We start from the raw sequence: 14,095 nt of genomic DNA on the forward strand, positions 1-14,095 counted from the left end.
GCATGTGTGCATCTCCACGTGCATGTGTGCACGCACATGTGTGTATGCATGTGTGCCCATGTGCATGTATGTGCAAATATGTGTGTATACATATACTTTGTAGGCATGTGTGTGTACATTTGTGTGTGCATGTATGTGCTCATGTGCATGCGCGTATGTGTACATGTATGAACGCGTGTGTGCGTGGATTTGACGTGAAAGTGTTCGGTGTCCTATCTACACTAAGTTTCCGACGGAGAAGATATGAAGACGCTGTCAGGGTGGGATTTTTCCAGCTCTACACAAACACTCTTTACAGCACTGAGACTGTGAGTACAATTTCTCTATTGCATGAATGTTTTACTGGTTAAATGTGTTTACTCTTTCTGAATGCGGACTGTACTGACACTGTATCATATTTTTCTTATTGTTATTAGTGCAATTTAGTTTTAAACTTTTTTATTGAAGACAGTTCAACAAGCATAAATAACTCAAACACATCCAGCTAATATAGTAAAATACAATTATTCTAACACTACTACTACTACTATTTAGCATTTCTATAGCGCTACAAGGCGTATGCAGCGCTGCACAAACAAAGAAGAAAGACAGTCCCTGCTCAAAGAGCTTACAATCTAATAGACAAAAAATAAAGTAAGCAAATCAAATCAATTAATGTGTACAGGAAGGAGGAGAGGAGAGTAGGTGGAGGCGAGTGGTTACAAGTGGTTACGAGTCAAAAGCAATGTTAAAGAGGTGGGCTTTCAGTCTAGATTTAAAGGTGGCCAAGGATGGGGCAAGACGTAGGGGCTCAGGAAGTTTATTCCAGGTCTGCATTTATATGCACCAGCCCCCCCCCCCCCCCGGAAAAGTTGGAGCACCCTATGTTTACCTCACTTACCAAGTTGCATTGGCCCTGATTTTACCCCAAATCATTCATTTAAGGGCTTTCAAAACACTGATCAATAAAGAATGGGTGAAAGAGTAGTGGGAATAAGAAAACAAATTTTCTTTAGACTAGGTTAAGAAACCTAATGAAAGAACACATAGCGATAAGGATTCTAAAATGTTACTTCCTCTTCACAGGAAAGAAGCAGATCTATGATCTCCTTTCTCACGATCCTCCCATCAGTTCATGGTTGCGTTGAAAGACCAGTTCTCATTCTGGCATGGATCTGCACATAAACTAATTAGCTAATTAAATGCTATCAACAATTGGCAGTAATTAGGAGTTACGTGCATATCTGCCCTACACCCTATTACATAACGTTGCCTAAATTAAATAACATGCAACTCGAAATGGGGTGTGGCCACGGGAGGGGCATGTGCGAGTGAGGGTATTCCCAGAATTTAGGCGCAATGCTATAGAATACCTGCATTGTAAGTACCTGTATGCAATACCATTTGTAATTCTGTTAACCGGAAATGGCAACCGCCATTACGGCAAATGTAAGCCACGTTGAGCCTGCAAATTGGTGGGAAAATGTGGGATACAAATAAGTAAATAAATATTGTTGCAGCTTTTGCATACCGCCATGCGTAAATTTCTTTTAAAATGCAGTCAATAAATGACTTCTGAGTGGAACCTTCTTGTTTGTATCTCGCTTTGGACAGTCAATTCTTTCATCCCTCTTCATGGTTTTGTTTCTCAATAAAAGGTATTCCAGCTAGCAGGGACTCCGTCTCTCTCATATCAGCTGTTTTTCTTGGACTCCTGAGACCTGGTTGCAGTGCACAGCTGGACCAGGCTGCTACTGTAAATTTGTCCCTGTTCCCTGCAGCCTTAAGCACATGATCTGTAATGTATCTTCTTACTCTGGCATGTCCTGCTGCTGGCCAGTTCAGGAACTGGTTTGTCTCCTACTCCTGGCTCACAGTGTTAACTGCCCTTTCCTTAAAGGAAGTTGCTCATCACTCCAGGATCTGCTCAAGGGCAGCTGGCACAGCAGAGAAAGGAGTGAAAGTGCAGATGAAATAAGGTCCTTGAGAAGTTCTGGAGTTGAATAGCTCAACATTGTAGGGCTGTAGACGTCCAGGGAACACTTTCATCTCTGCAGCTTTGAAATGCTCCTTTCTCTACGCTCTCCCCCACAGCGGGGAGCTGAGATCCAGGCCAGGGATAAGGCTGCAGGCCCAGTTACCAGTCAGTTTCCTAATTTATGAGGGCTGAGCTAAGGCTCCAATTTTTCCCTCCAGTGCAGAAGTCCATTTTTTTACGCTCCCTCACTAATTCTGAATAAAGACTACACTGGACTTTTGGGGTCACGGGTATCGTACATGGAACGATGGATGGATTTCTCTGGATATACAGAGACAGGTTGATAACTTGCTGAGTAGAGACTGGTCTGAGGGAACCATAAGAGATTTGTGAGCAAATACAGCCCTGTCACCTCACGTTTTGCTGTCATGTGCATCACTTGCCAGTCTCCACTCCAGTCTTTTCTGTTTTCAGCCCCTGTGTTCGCCATTTCGCTGGAGTTTGGTCTTTTCACCGTAAATCAGAGGGAGAAGTTTTGGCCAGTCCTCAACTTCTACCCCAAAACAACAGACGATTAATATTCCCTTTCAGTGGCGTTCCTAGGGTGGCTGACACCCGGGAAGGATCGCCGATGCCCCCCCCCCCCCCCGGGTGCAGCGCCCCCCACCCCCGGCGAAAGGATGGACACCTCCCCCCGGTGAAAGGACACCCCCCCAAGGTGCATTTTTACCTGCTGGGGGGGGGGGTGCCACGCATCTGTCAGCTTCGCTCGTTCCCTGCTCCCTCTGCCCCGGAACAGGAAGTAACCTGTTCCGGGGCAGAGGGAGCAGGGAATGAGCAGAGCCGACAGGCGCGCGGCACCCCCCCAGTGGTGTGCACCCAGGGCGGACCGCCCCCACCCCCCCCCCCCCCCGGTACGCCACTGTTCCCTTTAAAATCAGTGCTGCAGGTCCCATGATGCACCAGACGCGGATTGTTAGAAATCCAGGACTGACCCAAAATCTCCCTCCTGCAACTGAGTAACTTGGAAGCTTCGTTCTTCAGATTGTTCAGAAAATACATTTTCAGTTCACAGAAACATGACAGTTCTCAGTGTCATTTTTTAACGCTCCCCATCTCCCATTTCTGGTCCTCCCCTCCCCACCTTCAGGAGGGAATCTGTTTTTGTGACACTGATCGAGATATCCACCTTTGTTCATCGCTCCATAGCACCAAGAAAATATGAGCCCTGCTTCTACTTTAAAATTTGCTCCACGCTGAATGTACGTATGTAGATCTCCGCGGGGATTTGGTTCTCATCTCTTCATATGACCCAGTCCAAAAGCAAATCATCAGAGACATTTTTTCAGTTTCCCAAGATGACTCTTATGGTAACTCAGCCATAGAGGATTCAGCATTCCTGGGATCTCAAAGGAGGTAAGAGTACACAGGTGCTGCCGTACTGGGACAGTCCGAAGGTCCATCAAGCCCTGGCATCCTGTTTCCAACAGTGGCCAATTCAGGTCATAAGTATCTGTCAAGATCCCAAGAGAGTAAAACAGATTTTATGCTGCTTATCCTAGAAATAAGCAGTGGATTTTCCCAACTCCACCTTAATAATGGCTTGCAGACTTTTCTTTTAGGAAATTAGCCAAACCTTTTTTAAACCCTGCTAAGCTAAATGCTTTTACCACATTCTCTGGCAACAAATTCCAGAGTTTAATTAAACAGTGAATGATGAAATATTTCTCCGATTTGTTCTAAATTTACTACTTTGTAGCTTCATTGTATGCTCCCTAGTCCTTGTATTTTTGGAAAGAGCAAACAAGCGATTCACTCTTACCCATTTCACTCCAGTCAGTATTTTATGGACCTCTATCATATCCCTCTTCAGCCGTCTCTTCTTCAAGCTGAACAGCCCTAGCCGCTTTAGCCTTTCCTCATAGGGAAGTCATCTCATCCCTTTTATCATTTGTGTCACCCCTCTCTGTACCTTTTATAATTCCGCTACATCTTTTTTGAGATACGAAGACCAAAATTGCACACAATATTCGAGGTGCGGTCGCACCATTGAGTGATACAACATTCTCATTTTTGCTTTCCATTCCTTTCCTAATAATTCCTAACATTCTATTTGCTTTCTTAGCTGCTGCTGCACACTGAGCAGAGGGTTTCAACGTACCATCAACAATGACACCTACATCTTTTTCTTGGATGGTGACTCCTAATATCGAACCTAGCATCACGGAGCTAGTTTGGGCTCCTCTTTCCAACATGCATCACTTTGCACTTGCTCATATTAAATGTTGTCTGAGATTTGGTTACCCAGTCTCCTAGTCTCATGAGGACCTCTTGCAATTTTTCATAATCATTTTGTGTGACTTAACAACTTTGATGAACTTTGTGCTGTCGGCAAATTTGATCACCTCACTCATTATTCCTGTTTCCAGGTCATTTTTAAATATGTTAAAAAGCAGCGGTCCCAGCAGAGACCCCTGGGGAACTCCACTATTAGTATTAACCCTTCCCCGTTGAAAATATTGACCATTTAATCCTACTTTCTAGGAAGAGGAAAGGAAACAGAACACAAGGAACAGATTCAGAGGCTGAACCTTCTACCCCAAAGCAGCAGAGGATTCATATTCCCTTTGAAATCAGTGCTGCAGGTCCCCCCTCCGGACTGCCCAACCACCTCCTGGGCTAGCCCCCCCACCCAAAGGCACTCCCTGGGGCCTACTTTTAAATGCCTCCCCCCCCTCCGCCTCCATTTTAAAACTTCTGGTGGTCTAGTAGCCTCTTCTGGGCAAGAGCGATGACCAGTCGCTGCTGGTTCCTCAGCCAATATGGCTGCTGGGACTGCCACAGGGGGGGTCTCAGCAGCCATTTTGGGACTGAAATCAGCATAAGCAGGAGGGACTGGAGGTTATTCCTACTTATGCTGGTTCCTGTCCTAAAACGGCCTTTAGTATCTCTTGCCTCGTGAGAAGTCCTAGCAGCCATACTGGCTGAGGAAACGGCGGGAGCAAGAGCGACCAGAGATCACTGTTGCCCAGAAGAGGCCCACTAGAACACCAGCAGGCCGATGATCAAACCCCGGCGCTATATGGTCCTCAACTGCCGTCGCAGGGACGGAGGCATAGCGAAGAATATACTCAAAAAGACAAAAGTTTTTGAAGTTCGTTTTTTTCGGGGTGGGACCTACGCCATAAGCATGCCAGCTAGGACCTGGCGTTATTCTGCAGCGCTGTTTTTCAGCATAGCGGCGTTCAACACCTCTGTTCATGAGGCGCTAGCTTTCGATCATCCAGGAGGAACGCGAAATGACCTTCTTTACATGAGATTGACTACATTGAAATGTCATGTGCGCAAGTGCCTGGCGCGCTTGCAGTTTATGGCGGTAACCACGTTGATCATCCCACGTTGTTAAAAGCGTGCGCAAAAACGGCGCTAATGGGCTTGCGCGCTCGCGTTGACTTGATCACCCCCCTATAGGACTTTTAAAAGGTAGACCTGGACAGCCCGTAGGGAAGCGAAGGGAGCACCAGCATTAGGCCACCAGGGCAATTAAAAGTAGGCCCAAGAAGGGCCTTTTTGGTTGGTGGGAGGACGGAGGGGCTGTGGTGGGGTGGGGGAGGGGAAGGAGCCAGTTTCTTTTTTGGCTGAAACTGAACGGCAAATTTTGGCTGCTGATTTGGGTTTCAGGAGAGCGAGAGAGAGTAGAGCTGCCCCATACCACCTTCCCAGTTACTAAATGGAGCAGAGAGCAGAGCTGCCGATGTACCATCCTTCCCAATCCTGCTCCCCCCCCCCCCCCCCCAGTGACTAACCTGATATGGTGAGCTTGGCCTCCGGACTGAACTTCACACTCGCAAGGTTTGTAGCGACACAGCGGTAAAGTCCGGCATCTTCTGTCCTCAGGCCAGTGATCTGTAGGACTCCGGTGGGGAGCAGGGTGTACCTAAAACATGATTAGCACAGCAAGCGTCAGCCCACGGGACAGTTTGCCCAGTTTTCTCTTCTGACTCTGTCTCCACTCTTCATCCTCCCTCGCCCTTCACACCTGTCAGTACAGAAGTGGGTCCTTTGGGAACCACTGGATCTCCCTGTGCCCCAGCACTAATCCCCACTCTGTCACCGAGTCTGTGTGCGAACTTAAAGAAGCCCCTTGGTTCTCCTTCTGCCTCGGTGCTAATCCCTGCTCTGCTTCAGGGTTTGAATGTGAACTTGCTCAAGTCACTTTATCTGTCTGTGCCTTGGTTCACCCAATAATATTAGTTATGAGATAAATATTCAGCCAGACAGGCATAATGTCTCCAGTTATGTGTGTAATCTGAAGACTGAATATGTCCAGATAATTTTATATGGATACATTTTCCCTATTATTTCTGCACTGAAACTTGAACACATAAGTTTATCTACTTTAAAAATATAAACCCCACAACATCGTTGATTTATGTATAATGTCTGGCGATGCCCCACATCCATCCCAAATTCCTTCCCACCTTCAGTCCCTTGACGGGCAATACTTGGCGCTGGATTTGCGCACCCATTGCACGCACATATACACTTGACTGGCTCAACCTTGAGCCATGTCTGTGTACTTCTTCTCTGACTGCAGGCTCCTTGATTGCCTTGCTCTCATGCACCTGGATCTGCTCTCTCTGCCTGGCTTCCAGGCTCTTTAATTACCTTTCTACCACGCACCTGTGTTGACTTTCTCTCTGCCTACCTGACCTATGGAAGCTCTCTTCTTCAGCTGGTTCCTGTCTACGTCACAAAGCCTGCACTATTTCTGGGACGCTTTCCCTCTGCCTCATTGGTTCGGCTTCTATTTGGGTAAGCGTTTCTCTTCAGCGTACTCTTCTGTTTGCTGCCTGTTAAGACCCTGCTTGTACCTGGATTACTCTTCTGGTTGCTGCCTGACTGTAAGACCCTGCGTGGACCTGGTTAGTCTCATGTCTGCTGCCTGCCTGAATATCCTGCCTGGACCTGGTTACTCTCTTGTCTGTTGCCTGCCTGAATATCCTGCCTGGACCTGGTTAGTCTCTTGTCTGCTGCCTGCCTGAATATCCTGCCTGGACCTGGTTAGTCTCATGTCTGCTGCCTGCTTGAATATCCTGCCTGGACCTGGTTACTCTCTTGTCTGCTGCCTGCCTGAATATCCTACCTGGACCTGGTTACTCTCTTGTCTGCTGCCTGCCTGAATATCCTGCCTGAACTTGGTTACTCTCTTGTCTGCTGCCTGACTGAATATCCTGCCTGGACCTGGTTACTCTCTTGTCTGCTGCCTGACTGAATATCCTGCCTGGACCTGGTTACTCTCTTGTCTGCTGGCTGCCTGAATATCCTGCCTGGACCTGGTTACTCTCTTCTCTGCTGCCTGCCTGAATATCCTGCCTGAACCTGGTTACTCTCTTGTCTGCTGGCTGCCTGGATATTCTGCCTGGACCTGGTTACTCTCTTGTCTGCTGGCTGCCTGGATATCCTGCCTGGACCTGGTTACTCTCTTGTCTGCTGCCTGCCTGGATATCCTGCCTGGACCTGGTTATTCTCCTGACTACTGCCTGCCTGAATATCTTGCCTGGACCTGGTGACTCCCGGGTCAGTTACCCGCCTGTATACCTGCCTGGACCCAAGACACTCCTTAACCTACTGCCTGTCACTCTGTTGTGGCCCGCTCCTGAACTTCTTCCTTCTGCTCTCCTCTGGCTGGTCTCTCTGGGTGCCCCTTTCCTGACTTCTCAATATAAGTCCTGTCAGCCGCCCGCACCTGGGGGCTCAACCCTCGGGAAACAGCGGTCACCACAGGTGAACTTTGGGGTTGCTCGGCTGCCAAGCATAACCCGGGTCTGTGTCTTTTCACACCCGGCAGCACACTGCTCGGCATAGGAACTCACCATATCTGACAGTAGCAGGGTGACTAAGAGCTGTTCTGGAAGGGCATAATGTGTAAATGCAAGAGAGGCGTTCATATGGGAGGAGCACAGGCAGATCTGCCGCTTACGCACATAGGGCCAGGTTCTATATATGGCGCTGAAAAAAATCTCGCTTACTGCTATTCTATAAACCTCACCTAAAGTTAGGTGTGTATTATAGAATACGCATAGCGCCCATCCCAAACTAAAATTTAGGCACGACCATCTACCCCAACTAAAACCTGGTGTAAATGCTTGCACCTAACTTAGGTGTGAATTAAGTGTATTCTATAACAGTTCGTGTAATTTTTGAGAACACCCATGACCCGCCCATGCCCCTCCTGTGGCTACGCCCCCTTTTGAGATTTGCTATTAGAATTTACAGGCACCGTTATCAGAATACACTTAAAAAGTTGCGCATGTAAATTGTAGTTAGTGTCAATTAGTGCTGATAATTGCCTGTCAGTGGTGCCGATTGGCTTGTTAATCAATTAAGTTGCACGTGCAACTTTAATTGCCATATATAAAATCAGGGCCATAACCTACAGAGTACTGGAAGTTCCATGTGCTGACGTCGCATTTACGCAGGTAAGCTGCAAAAGTTCTTTTCAAATTGAACGGAACACAGTTCTCTCGGCCTTACTGAAGAGTGATAGTAAATCCCCCTCTGTCAGACTGAGCTCTCCTTCTTGTAACATAGTAACATAGTAGATGACGGCAGAAAAAGACCTGCTCGCTCCATTCAGTCTGCCCAACAAGATAAACTCATATGTGTTGCTTTATGTGTATACCTGACCTTGATTTGTATCTGCCATTTTCAGGGCACAGACCGTAGAAGTCTGCCCAGCACTAGCCCCGCCTCCCAACCACTAGCCCCACCTCCCCCCACCGGCTCTGCCACCCAATCTCCGCTAAGCTTCTGAGGATCCATTCCTTCTGAACAGGATTCCTTTATGTTGATCCCACGCATTTTTGAATTCCGTTACCGTTTTCATCTCCACCACCTCCCGCGAGAGGGCATTCCAAACATCCACCACTCACTCCGTGAAAAAATACTTCCTGACATTTTTCTTGAGTCTGCCCCCCTTCAATCTCCTGCTCAGTATTTAGACAGCTCTTACCGGAAGTTGTCCGTGTCCACAGGGACTTGGTTTTTCTCCCACGTTATTACAGGCTCCGGGAGGCCGTGGACCTGGCACTGGAACCTCGCCACACCGCCTTCTTCCATCACCGTGTTCTCTGGGAGGACGTGGAAATCTGACATGACTGGCAGGGAAGAGAAAAGAAAGAGGTGAATAAGAACCGTTCACAGGACGTTGCGGACAAGCAGAGAGGAGCCTGCCCTCTCACCACACTGACGCCATAAAGACAGCTCTATAACAGAGCATAAGTACATAAGTACATAAGTAGTGCCATACTGGGAAAGACCAAAGGTCCATCTAGCCCAGCATCCTGTCACCGACAGTGGCCAATCCAGGTCAAGGGCACCTGGCACGCTCCCCAAACGTAAAAACATTCCAGACAAGTTATACCTAAAAATGCGGAATTTTTCCAAGTCCATTTAATAGCGGTCTATGGACTTGTCCTTTAGGAATCTATCTAACCCCTTTTTAAACTCCGTCAAGCTAACCGCCCGTACCACGTTCTCTGGCAACGAATTCCAGAGTCTAATTACACAGAAAAGGGGCACTTTTGTGCAGAGGAGCAGTAGCCACGTAAGTGCTACAACACATAACTTCACACGTGGCACACATGTAGCGGGACATGGGAGGGGCAGCCACACACAACTGACAGAATACTATAAGTGACATGCCCTGCGTTACACACTTAGACATTGCCCATGTACACCTGCTGTTCACCTGGCACAATGGGCATGCCTAGATTTAGGCATGCTAATGCCCAGACCCCGTTATAGGGGTGCCCCACCCAGCACTGGGACACTTAAAAGGGGGCACCCAGTTAGAGAACTGTCCTCTGTGTGTGCTGTTAAAGAGAGATTGAGATAATGCGGCACATACCCTAGCTTAGAAGTGGGCTTCATCACAAAACTAACCCATTTGGAAAAAGTGCCCCCAGAGACTTACCTTTTCCTCAGGCTGGGATCGTGTCTGCACTATTAAATGAGACCTGACTTTTCCTCAGGCCGGGCTCATATTTGCTCTATTATAAGAGAGCAGCTCTTCCTCAGGTTGGGTATCACTAAGTTAAATTCTCCTAAATCTTTGACAATGTGTGGTGTGAGAACCGCCTGTTTTTCATGTTGTAGCCTATTCACTGAAGTAATAAACAGCTTTCTTCACCCTATATAAAGTTACAACCTAATCATTAAATAGAGGGAAGGAGTAGGCCTAGCTGTTAGTGCAGACTTTGATCCTGAGGAACTGGGTTCAATTCCCACTGCAGCTACTACTGACTCTGGCCAAGTCACTTAACCTTCTATTTATTTATTGGGATTTATTAACCGCCTCTATGAAGAGATTCACCCAAGGCGGAGTACAGCTGGTACAGTTTAATACAAAACTTACAATTTTGTTAACAGCATAACAATAGTAAAATAACCAAGAATAAACATAAACACAATAAATGAGGTAAACTTGAAAACCGTAAATTGAAACCCAATAACAGAGCTACCATGAAACAATGTCTAAAATATACACATTTAACAGCACTGGAATTCAAACACCAGAGATATAATACAATGTTAGCATAATACTAATGACACAACTAAATAAGCTGAGAGACCAAGAGCAGATATATGATGGGAACAAGATGCATGGAACAAAGTCAGTTGGGATAATTTGATGGTTAGTTAAACTCAAGGTAAGTTCTTTGTATAGTTAAGCAAGAGATAAGGAACTGATCTAAGATACAGCAGGGGCGTAGCCAGACTTCAACGGTAGGGGGGTTAGGAGCCAAGGTGAGGGGGCACATTTTAGTCCCCCCCCCCACGGCACCGCCGACCCCCCCCCCCCCGCCCGCCATTGTCGACACCTCCAACAACTTTCACCCCCCCCCTCGAACCCCCCGCCCGCCGTCGCCTACCTTTGCTGGCAGGGGACCCCAAACCCCGCCAGCCGAAGTCTTCTTCCTTCGTTTGGTTTCTGACTGAGTCTGACGTCCTGCACGTACAACTCACAGACTCACAGAAACATAATGAAGCCTTGCAATCTGCAGGGCTTCGTTCTGTTTCTGTGAGTCTGACGTTAGAGTCAGAACCCAAACGAAGAAAGAAGACTTCAGCTGGCGGGGGTTGGGGTCCCCCGCCAGCAAAGGTAGCAGGCAGCAGGTTGGCGGCGGGGGGGGGGGGTTGAGAGGGTCGCCGGCAGGGGGCCCCATAGCAGCTATGCCCTTGATTACAGTGTATGTAGCGAACCTAGTCCAGGATGAGTGTATAGTCAGTCACCCTATATATTAAAGGCTTGGGAGAAGAGCCAGGCTTTCACCTGCTTCCTGAAGTAGAAGTAGTCTTGAGTTATACGTAGCCCTCTGGGAGTAAATTCCAGAGCGTGGGGGCTACTTCTGAGAAGGCTGGCTGGCAGGTATCACATCCTACAATTTCTTTTGAGGAAAGTACAGATAGTGGTGATCTTTGACAGGACCTTAGAGGTCTTAAAGGTGTGTAAAGGGCTAACTTATTCCTTAAGTACTCTGGCCCATTTTGTCTGAGGGCCTTGAAAATCAAACATAAGAGTTTTACATTTAACCCTGTAAGATACCGGCAGCCAGTGTAGCTTACGTACTTTCCATAGATACAGTCAAAATGATTTACACATACCATTTTTTTGCAGATACTTTGTCCCTAAGGTTATTTGTACCTGGGTTAATGGAGGGTTAAGCGAGAGCCCAAAAAATAGTCCGTTTTCAGTTTAGCAACTAGTGCTGATATTCAGTGGCATTAACTGGTTAAGAGAGACTCACAAAAAAGCAGTTTAGTATCAGAGGACAGCCTGGCACAAGTGACTTAACCAGCCAGGAGCCTCTCCTGCCCAGTTCAATCGCTTTAAATATCGACCCCTAAAATATTTACCATAATGACAGCATACAAGGAGGTATTAGATACTATTTATTCTGAGGCCATTTACACAAACAGAATGACCTGGCTCTCATAAGAACATAAGCATCGCCATACTAGGACAGACTGAAGTTCCACCAAGCCCAGTATCTTGTTTCCAACAGTGACCAATTTAGGTTACAAGTACCTGGCAAGATCCCAGAATTAGAAATAGGCAGTGGATTTTCCTCAAGTCCATCTGAATAATAGCTTAAGGACTTTTCTTTCAGCAAATTAACCAAACCTTTTTTTAAAACCCTGCTAAGCTAACTGCTTTTACCACACTCTCTGGCAACGAATTCCAGAGTTTAATTACACATAGAGTGAAGACATATTTTCTCAGATTTGTTTTAAATCTACTACTTAGTATCTTCATTGCGTGTCCCCCAGTCCTTGCACTTTTCGAAAGATTAAATAAGCAGTTCACATCTACTCGTTCCACTCCACTCAGTATTTTATAGACCTCTACCATATCTCTCCTTAGCCCTCTCTTCTCCAAGCTGAAGAGCCCTAGCCTCTTTAGCCTTTCCTCACAGAGGCGTCGTTTCATCCACTGAAAACTTCTCTTTTGATCCAAGTACAATTCTTCTGTACATCCGCATTATGCATACTTGTCTTTTATCCACATTTAGGGACAGCGTTTCCAGATGGAATCAGAAAACGACACATGCAGATTGCATTTTTCAAGAAAAGTCCACTCTCCACTCCTGGCATTTGTCATAGGGAGAAGAATTTTCTAAAGGGTCTTGCTGGATAACTTTAGCCTAATTTGAACTAACTGAAAATGGTGCCCCTCCCCCATCCCCCATCCTTTAATGATGTCTATGCTTTTAGTTGGATTAAAAAGAGTTGTTCCAATCATGACAGGGAAGCAATGCATGCAAGTTTGATTTTCACATTTGTATACATGGTTTTGCCAGTTCGCAACAGTTGCAAAGCGCAAGGCTACAAAGCTGCTCTGGGAAAATCAATTCCAAGGTAGACAGGTGCAAAAGTGATGAGAGGATGAGAGCTACCAGAATCCTGTCTCTGATGGTGGCTGAATATAATTGGGTCTGCCAGAACGGTTTGGGCAGCGGAAGCCATGGCCTTTCTACTATCCTGAAAAGGATTGCACGTTACTCTCACCTTGTATCTGCTCATGACGGCTTTACACAGTCTGGGCAGTAGCAAGCTCCATAATTAGAAAGAAACCCAGTATTCAGTAAATATAAGAATATAGTTCATTAGCATCAGTATCTTACCCAAAGGCAGTACAGGCAACCAGGCATTCACATAGTGGAACAGCACTTCACGACACGTCCTCTCTCTCCAGCCTTCTTCAGCCTTCTCCCCTCTTCTCTGGGCTGATACCCTTCAGACTGGCCTTTTTATACCCTTCTGACTCTATTCATTCCAGTGGACCCTAGCTTTCTCACCAGAACTCTCTGGCCCTTATCAGTTGATAAGAATGACTTCACATGTTCCCAAGCCCTCCTCTAGCCCCCTCTTTGGATGTTCTCATCCTACTTGCATCTGACCCAATGCTATCGTCCATTAGCCAAAACATCTTCGCTCATGACTTCTTGCAGGTGCCAGTCCCAGCATTGTTGATAGAGCAGACCCCCCCCTCCCCTGTCAGCTCTCTGAGAACTCACTTCAGCATTTGCTGCAATGAAATGTATTTTGTGTCAGAGATGATTTTTGATTTTAAGAGGCCTAGCTCTTAGCATGAGCCATTGGCCTGTATTCCACTGAGAGCAAGGGCTAGCATATTTCTACATGGCCAGTTTGGATCAAAAACTACCCAGGAGACCTGAAAATTCAGATTTCTCTCGCTTAGCAAATTTCCAGGGATGAACAATGACTCTCCCAAGTCTATAAAACTAATCAACTTGTCCAAACGTCTTTCGACATATCAGCAGCATTTCATGCAAGAAATCATTCTCTGCTTCTACTTAGATTGAGTGAATTAGGTATTATGGAGAAAGTGCTTTGTTGGTTCGCATAATTTTTGAGTAAAAAAGACATATTGCTTAAGAAGGAAGAACATACGTCCCGCTTCAGTAAAGTCTGAAGATACTTTGATGTATATTTCACTTATTGACCAATAGACGCCTGAACATTTTCTAATGCTAAATAAGCAGAAGATAAAAGTGTTGTGGTTTTGCGATTTTGATAGTGTCCCATGCAAAGAGTTTAACGTTAGATTCA

At 46.4% G+C, this 14,095-nt stretch overlaps 1 protein-coding gene across 1 annotated transcript in view; it reads right to left on the reverse strand.

Moving 5' to 3' along the window:
- Positions 1 to 14,095, reverse strand: part of IGDCC3 (immunoglobulin superfamily DCC subclass member 3) — a 187,842-nt gene that overhangs the window by 81,299 nt on the left and 92,448 nt on the right. Inside the window, exons 3-4 of the mRNA XM_030192781.1 lie at positions 8,973 to 9,117; positions 5,764 to 5,894 (exon numbers count right to left, since the gene is read on the reverse strand). Of these exons, the coding sequence (XP_030048641.1) occupies positions 5,764 to 5,894; positions 8,973 to 9,117 (276 nt within the window). The remainder of the gene's footprint in view (positions 1 to 5,763; positions 5,895 to 8,972; positions 9,118 to 14,095) is intronic.

This window comes from Microcaecilia unicolor, chromosome 1 (assembly GCF_901765095.1).
Source record: "Microcaecilia unicolor chromosome 1, aMicUni1.1, whole genome shotgun sequence".
Classification (NCBI taxonomy): Eukaryota; Metazoa; Chordata; class Amphibia; order Gymnophiona; family Siphonopidae; genus Microcaecilia; species Microcaecilia unicolor.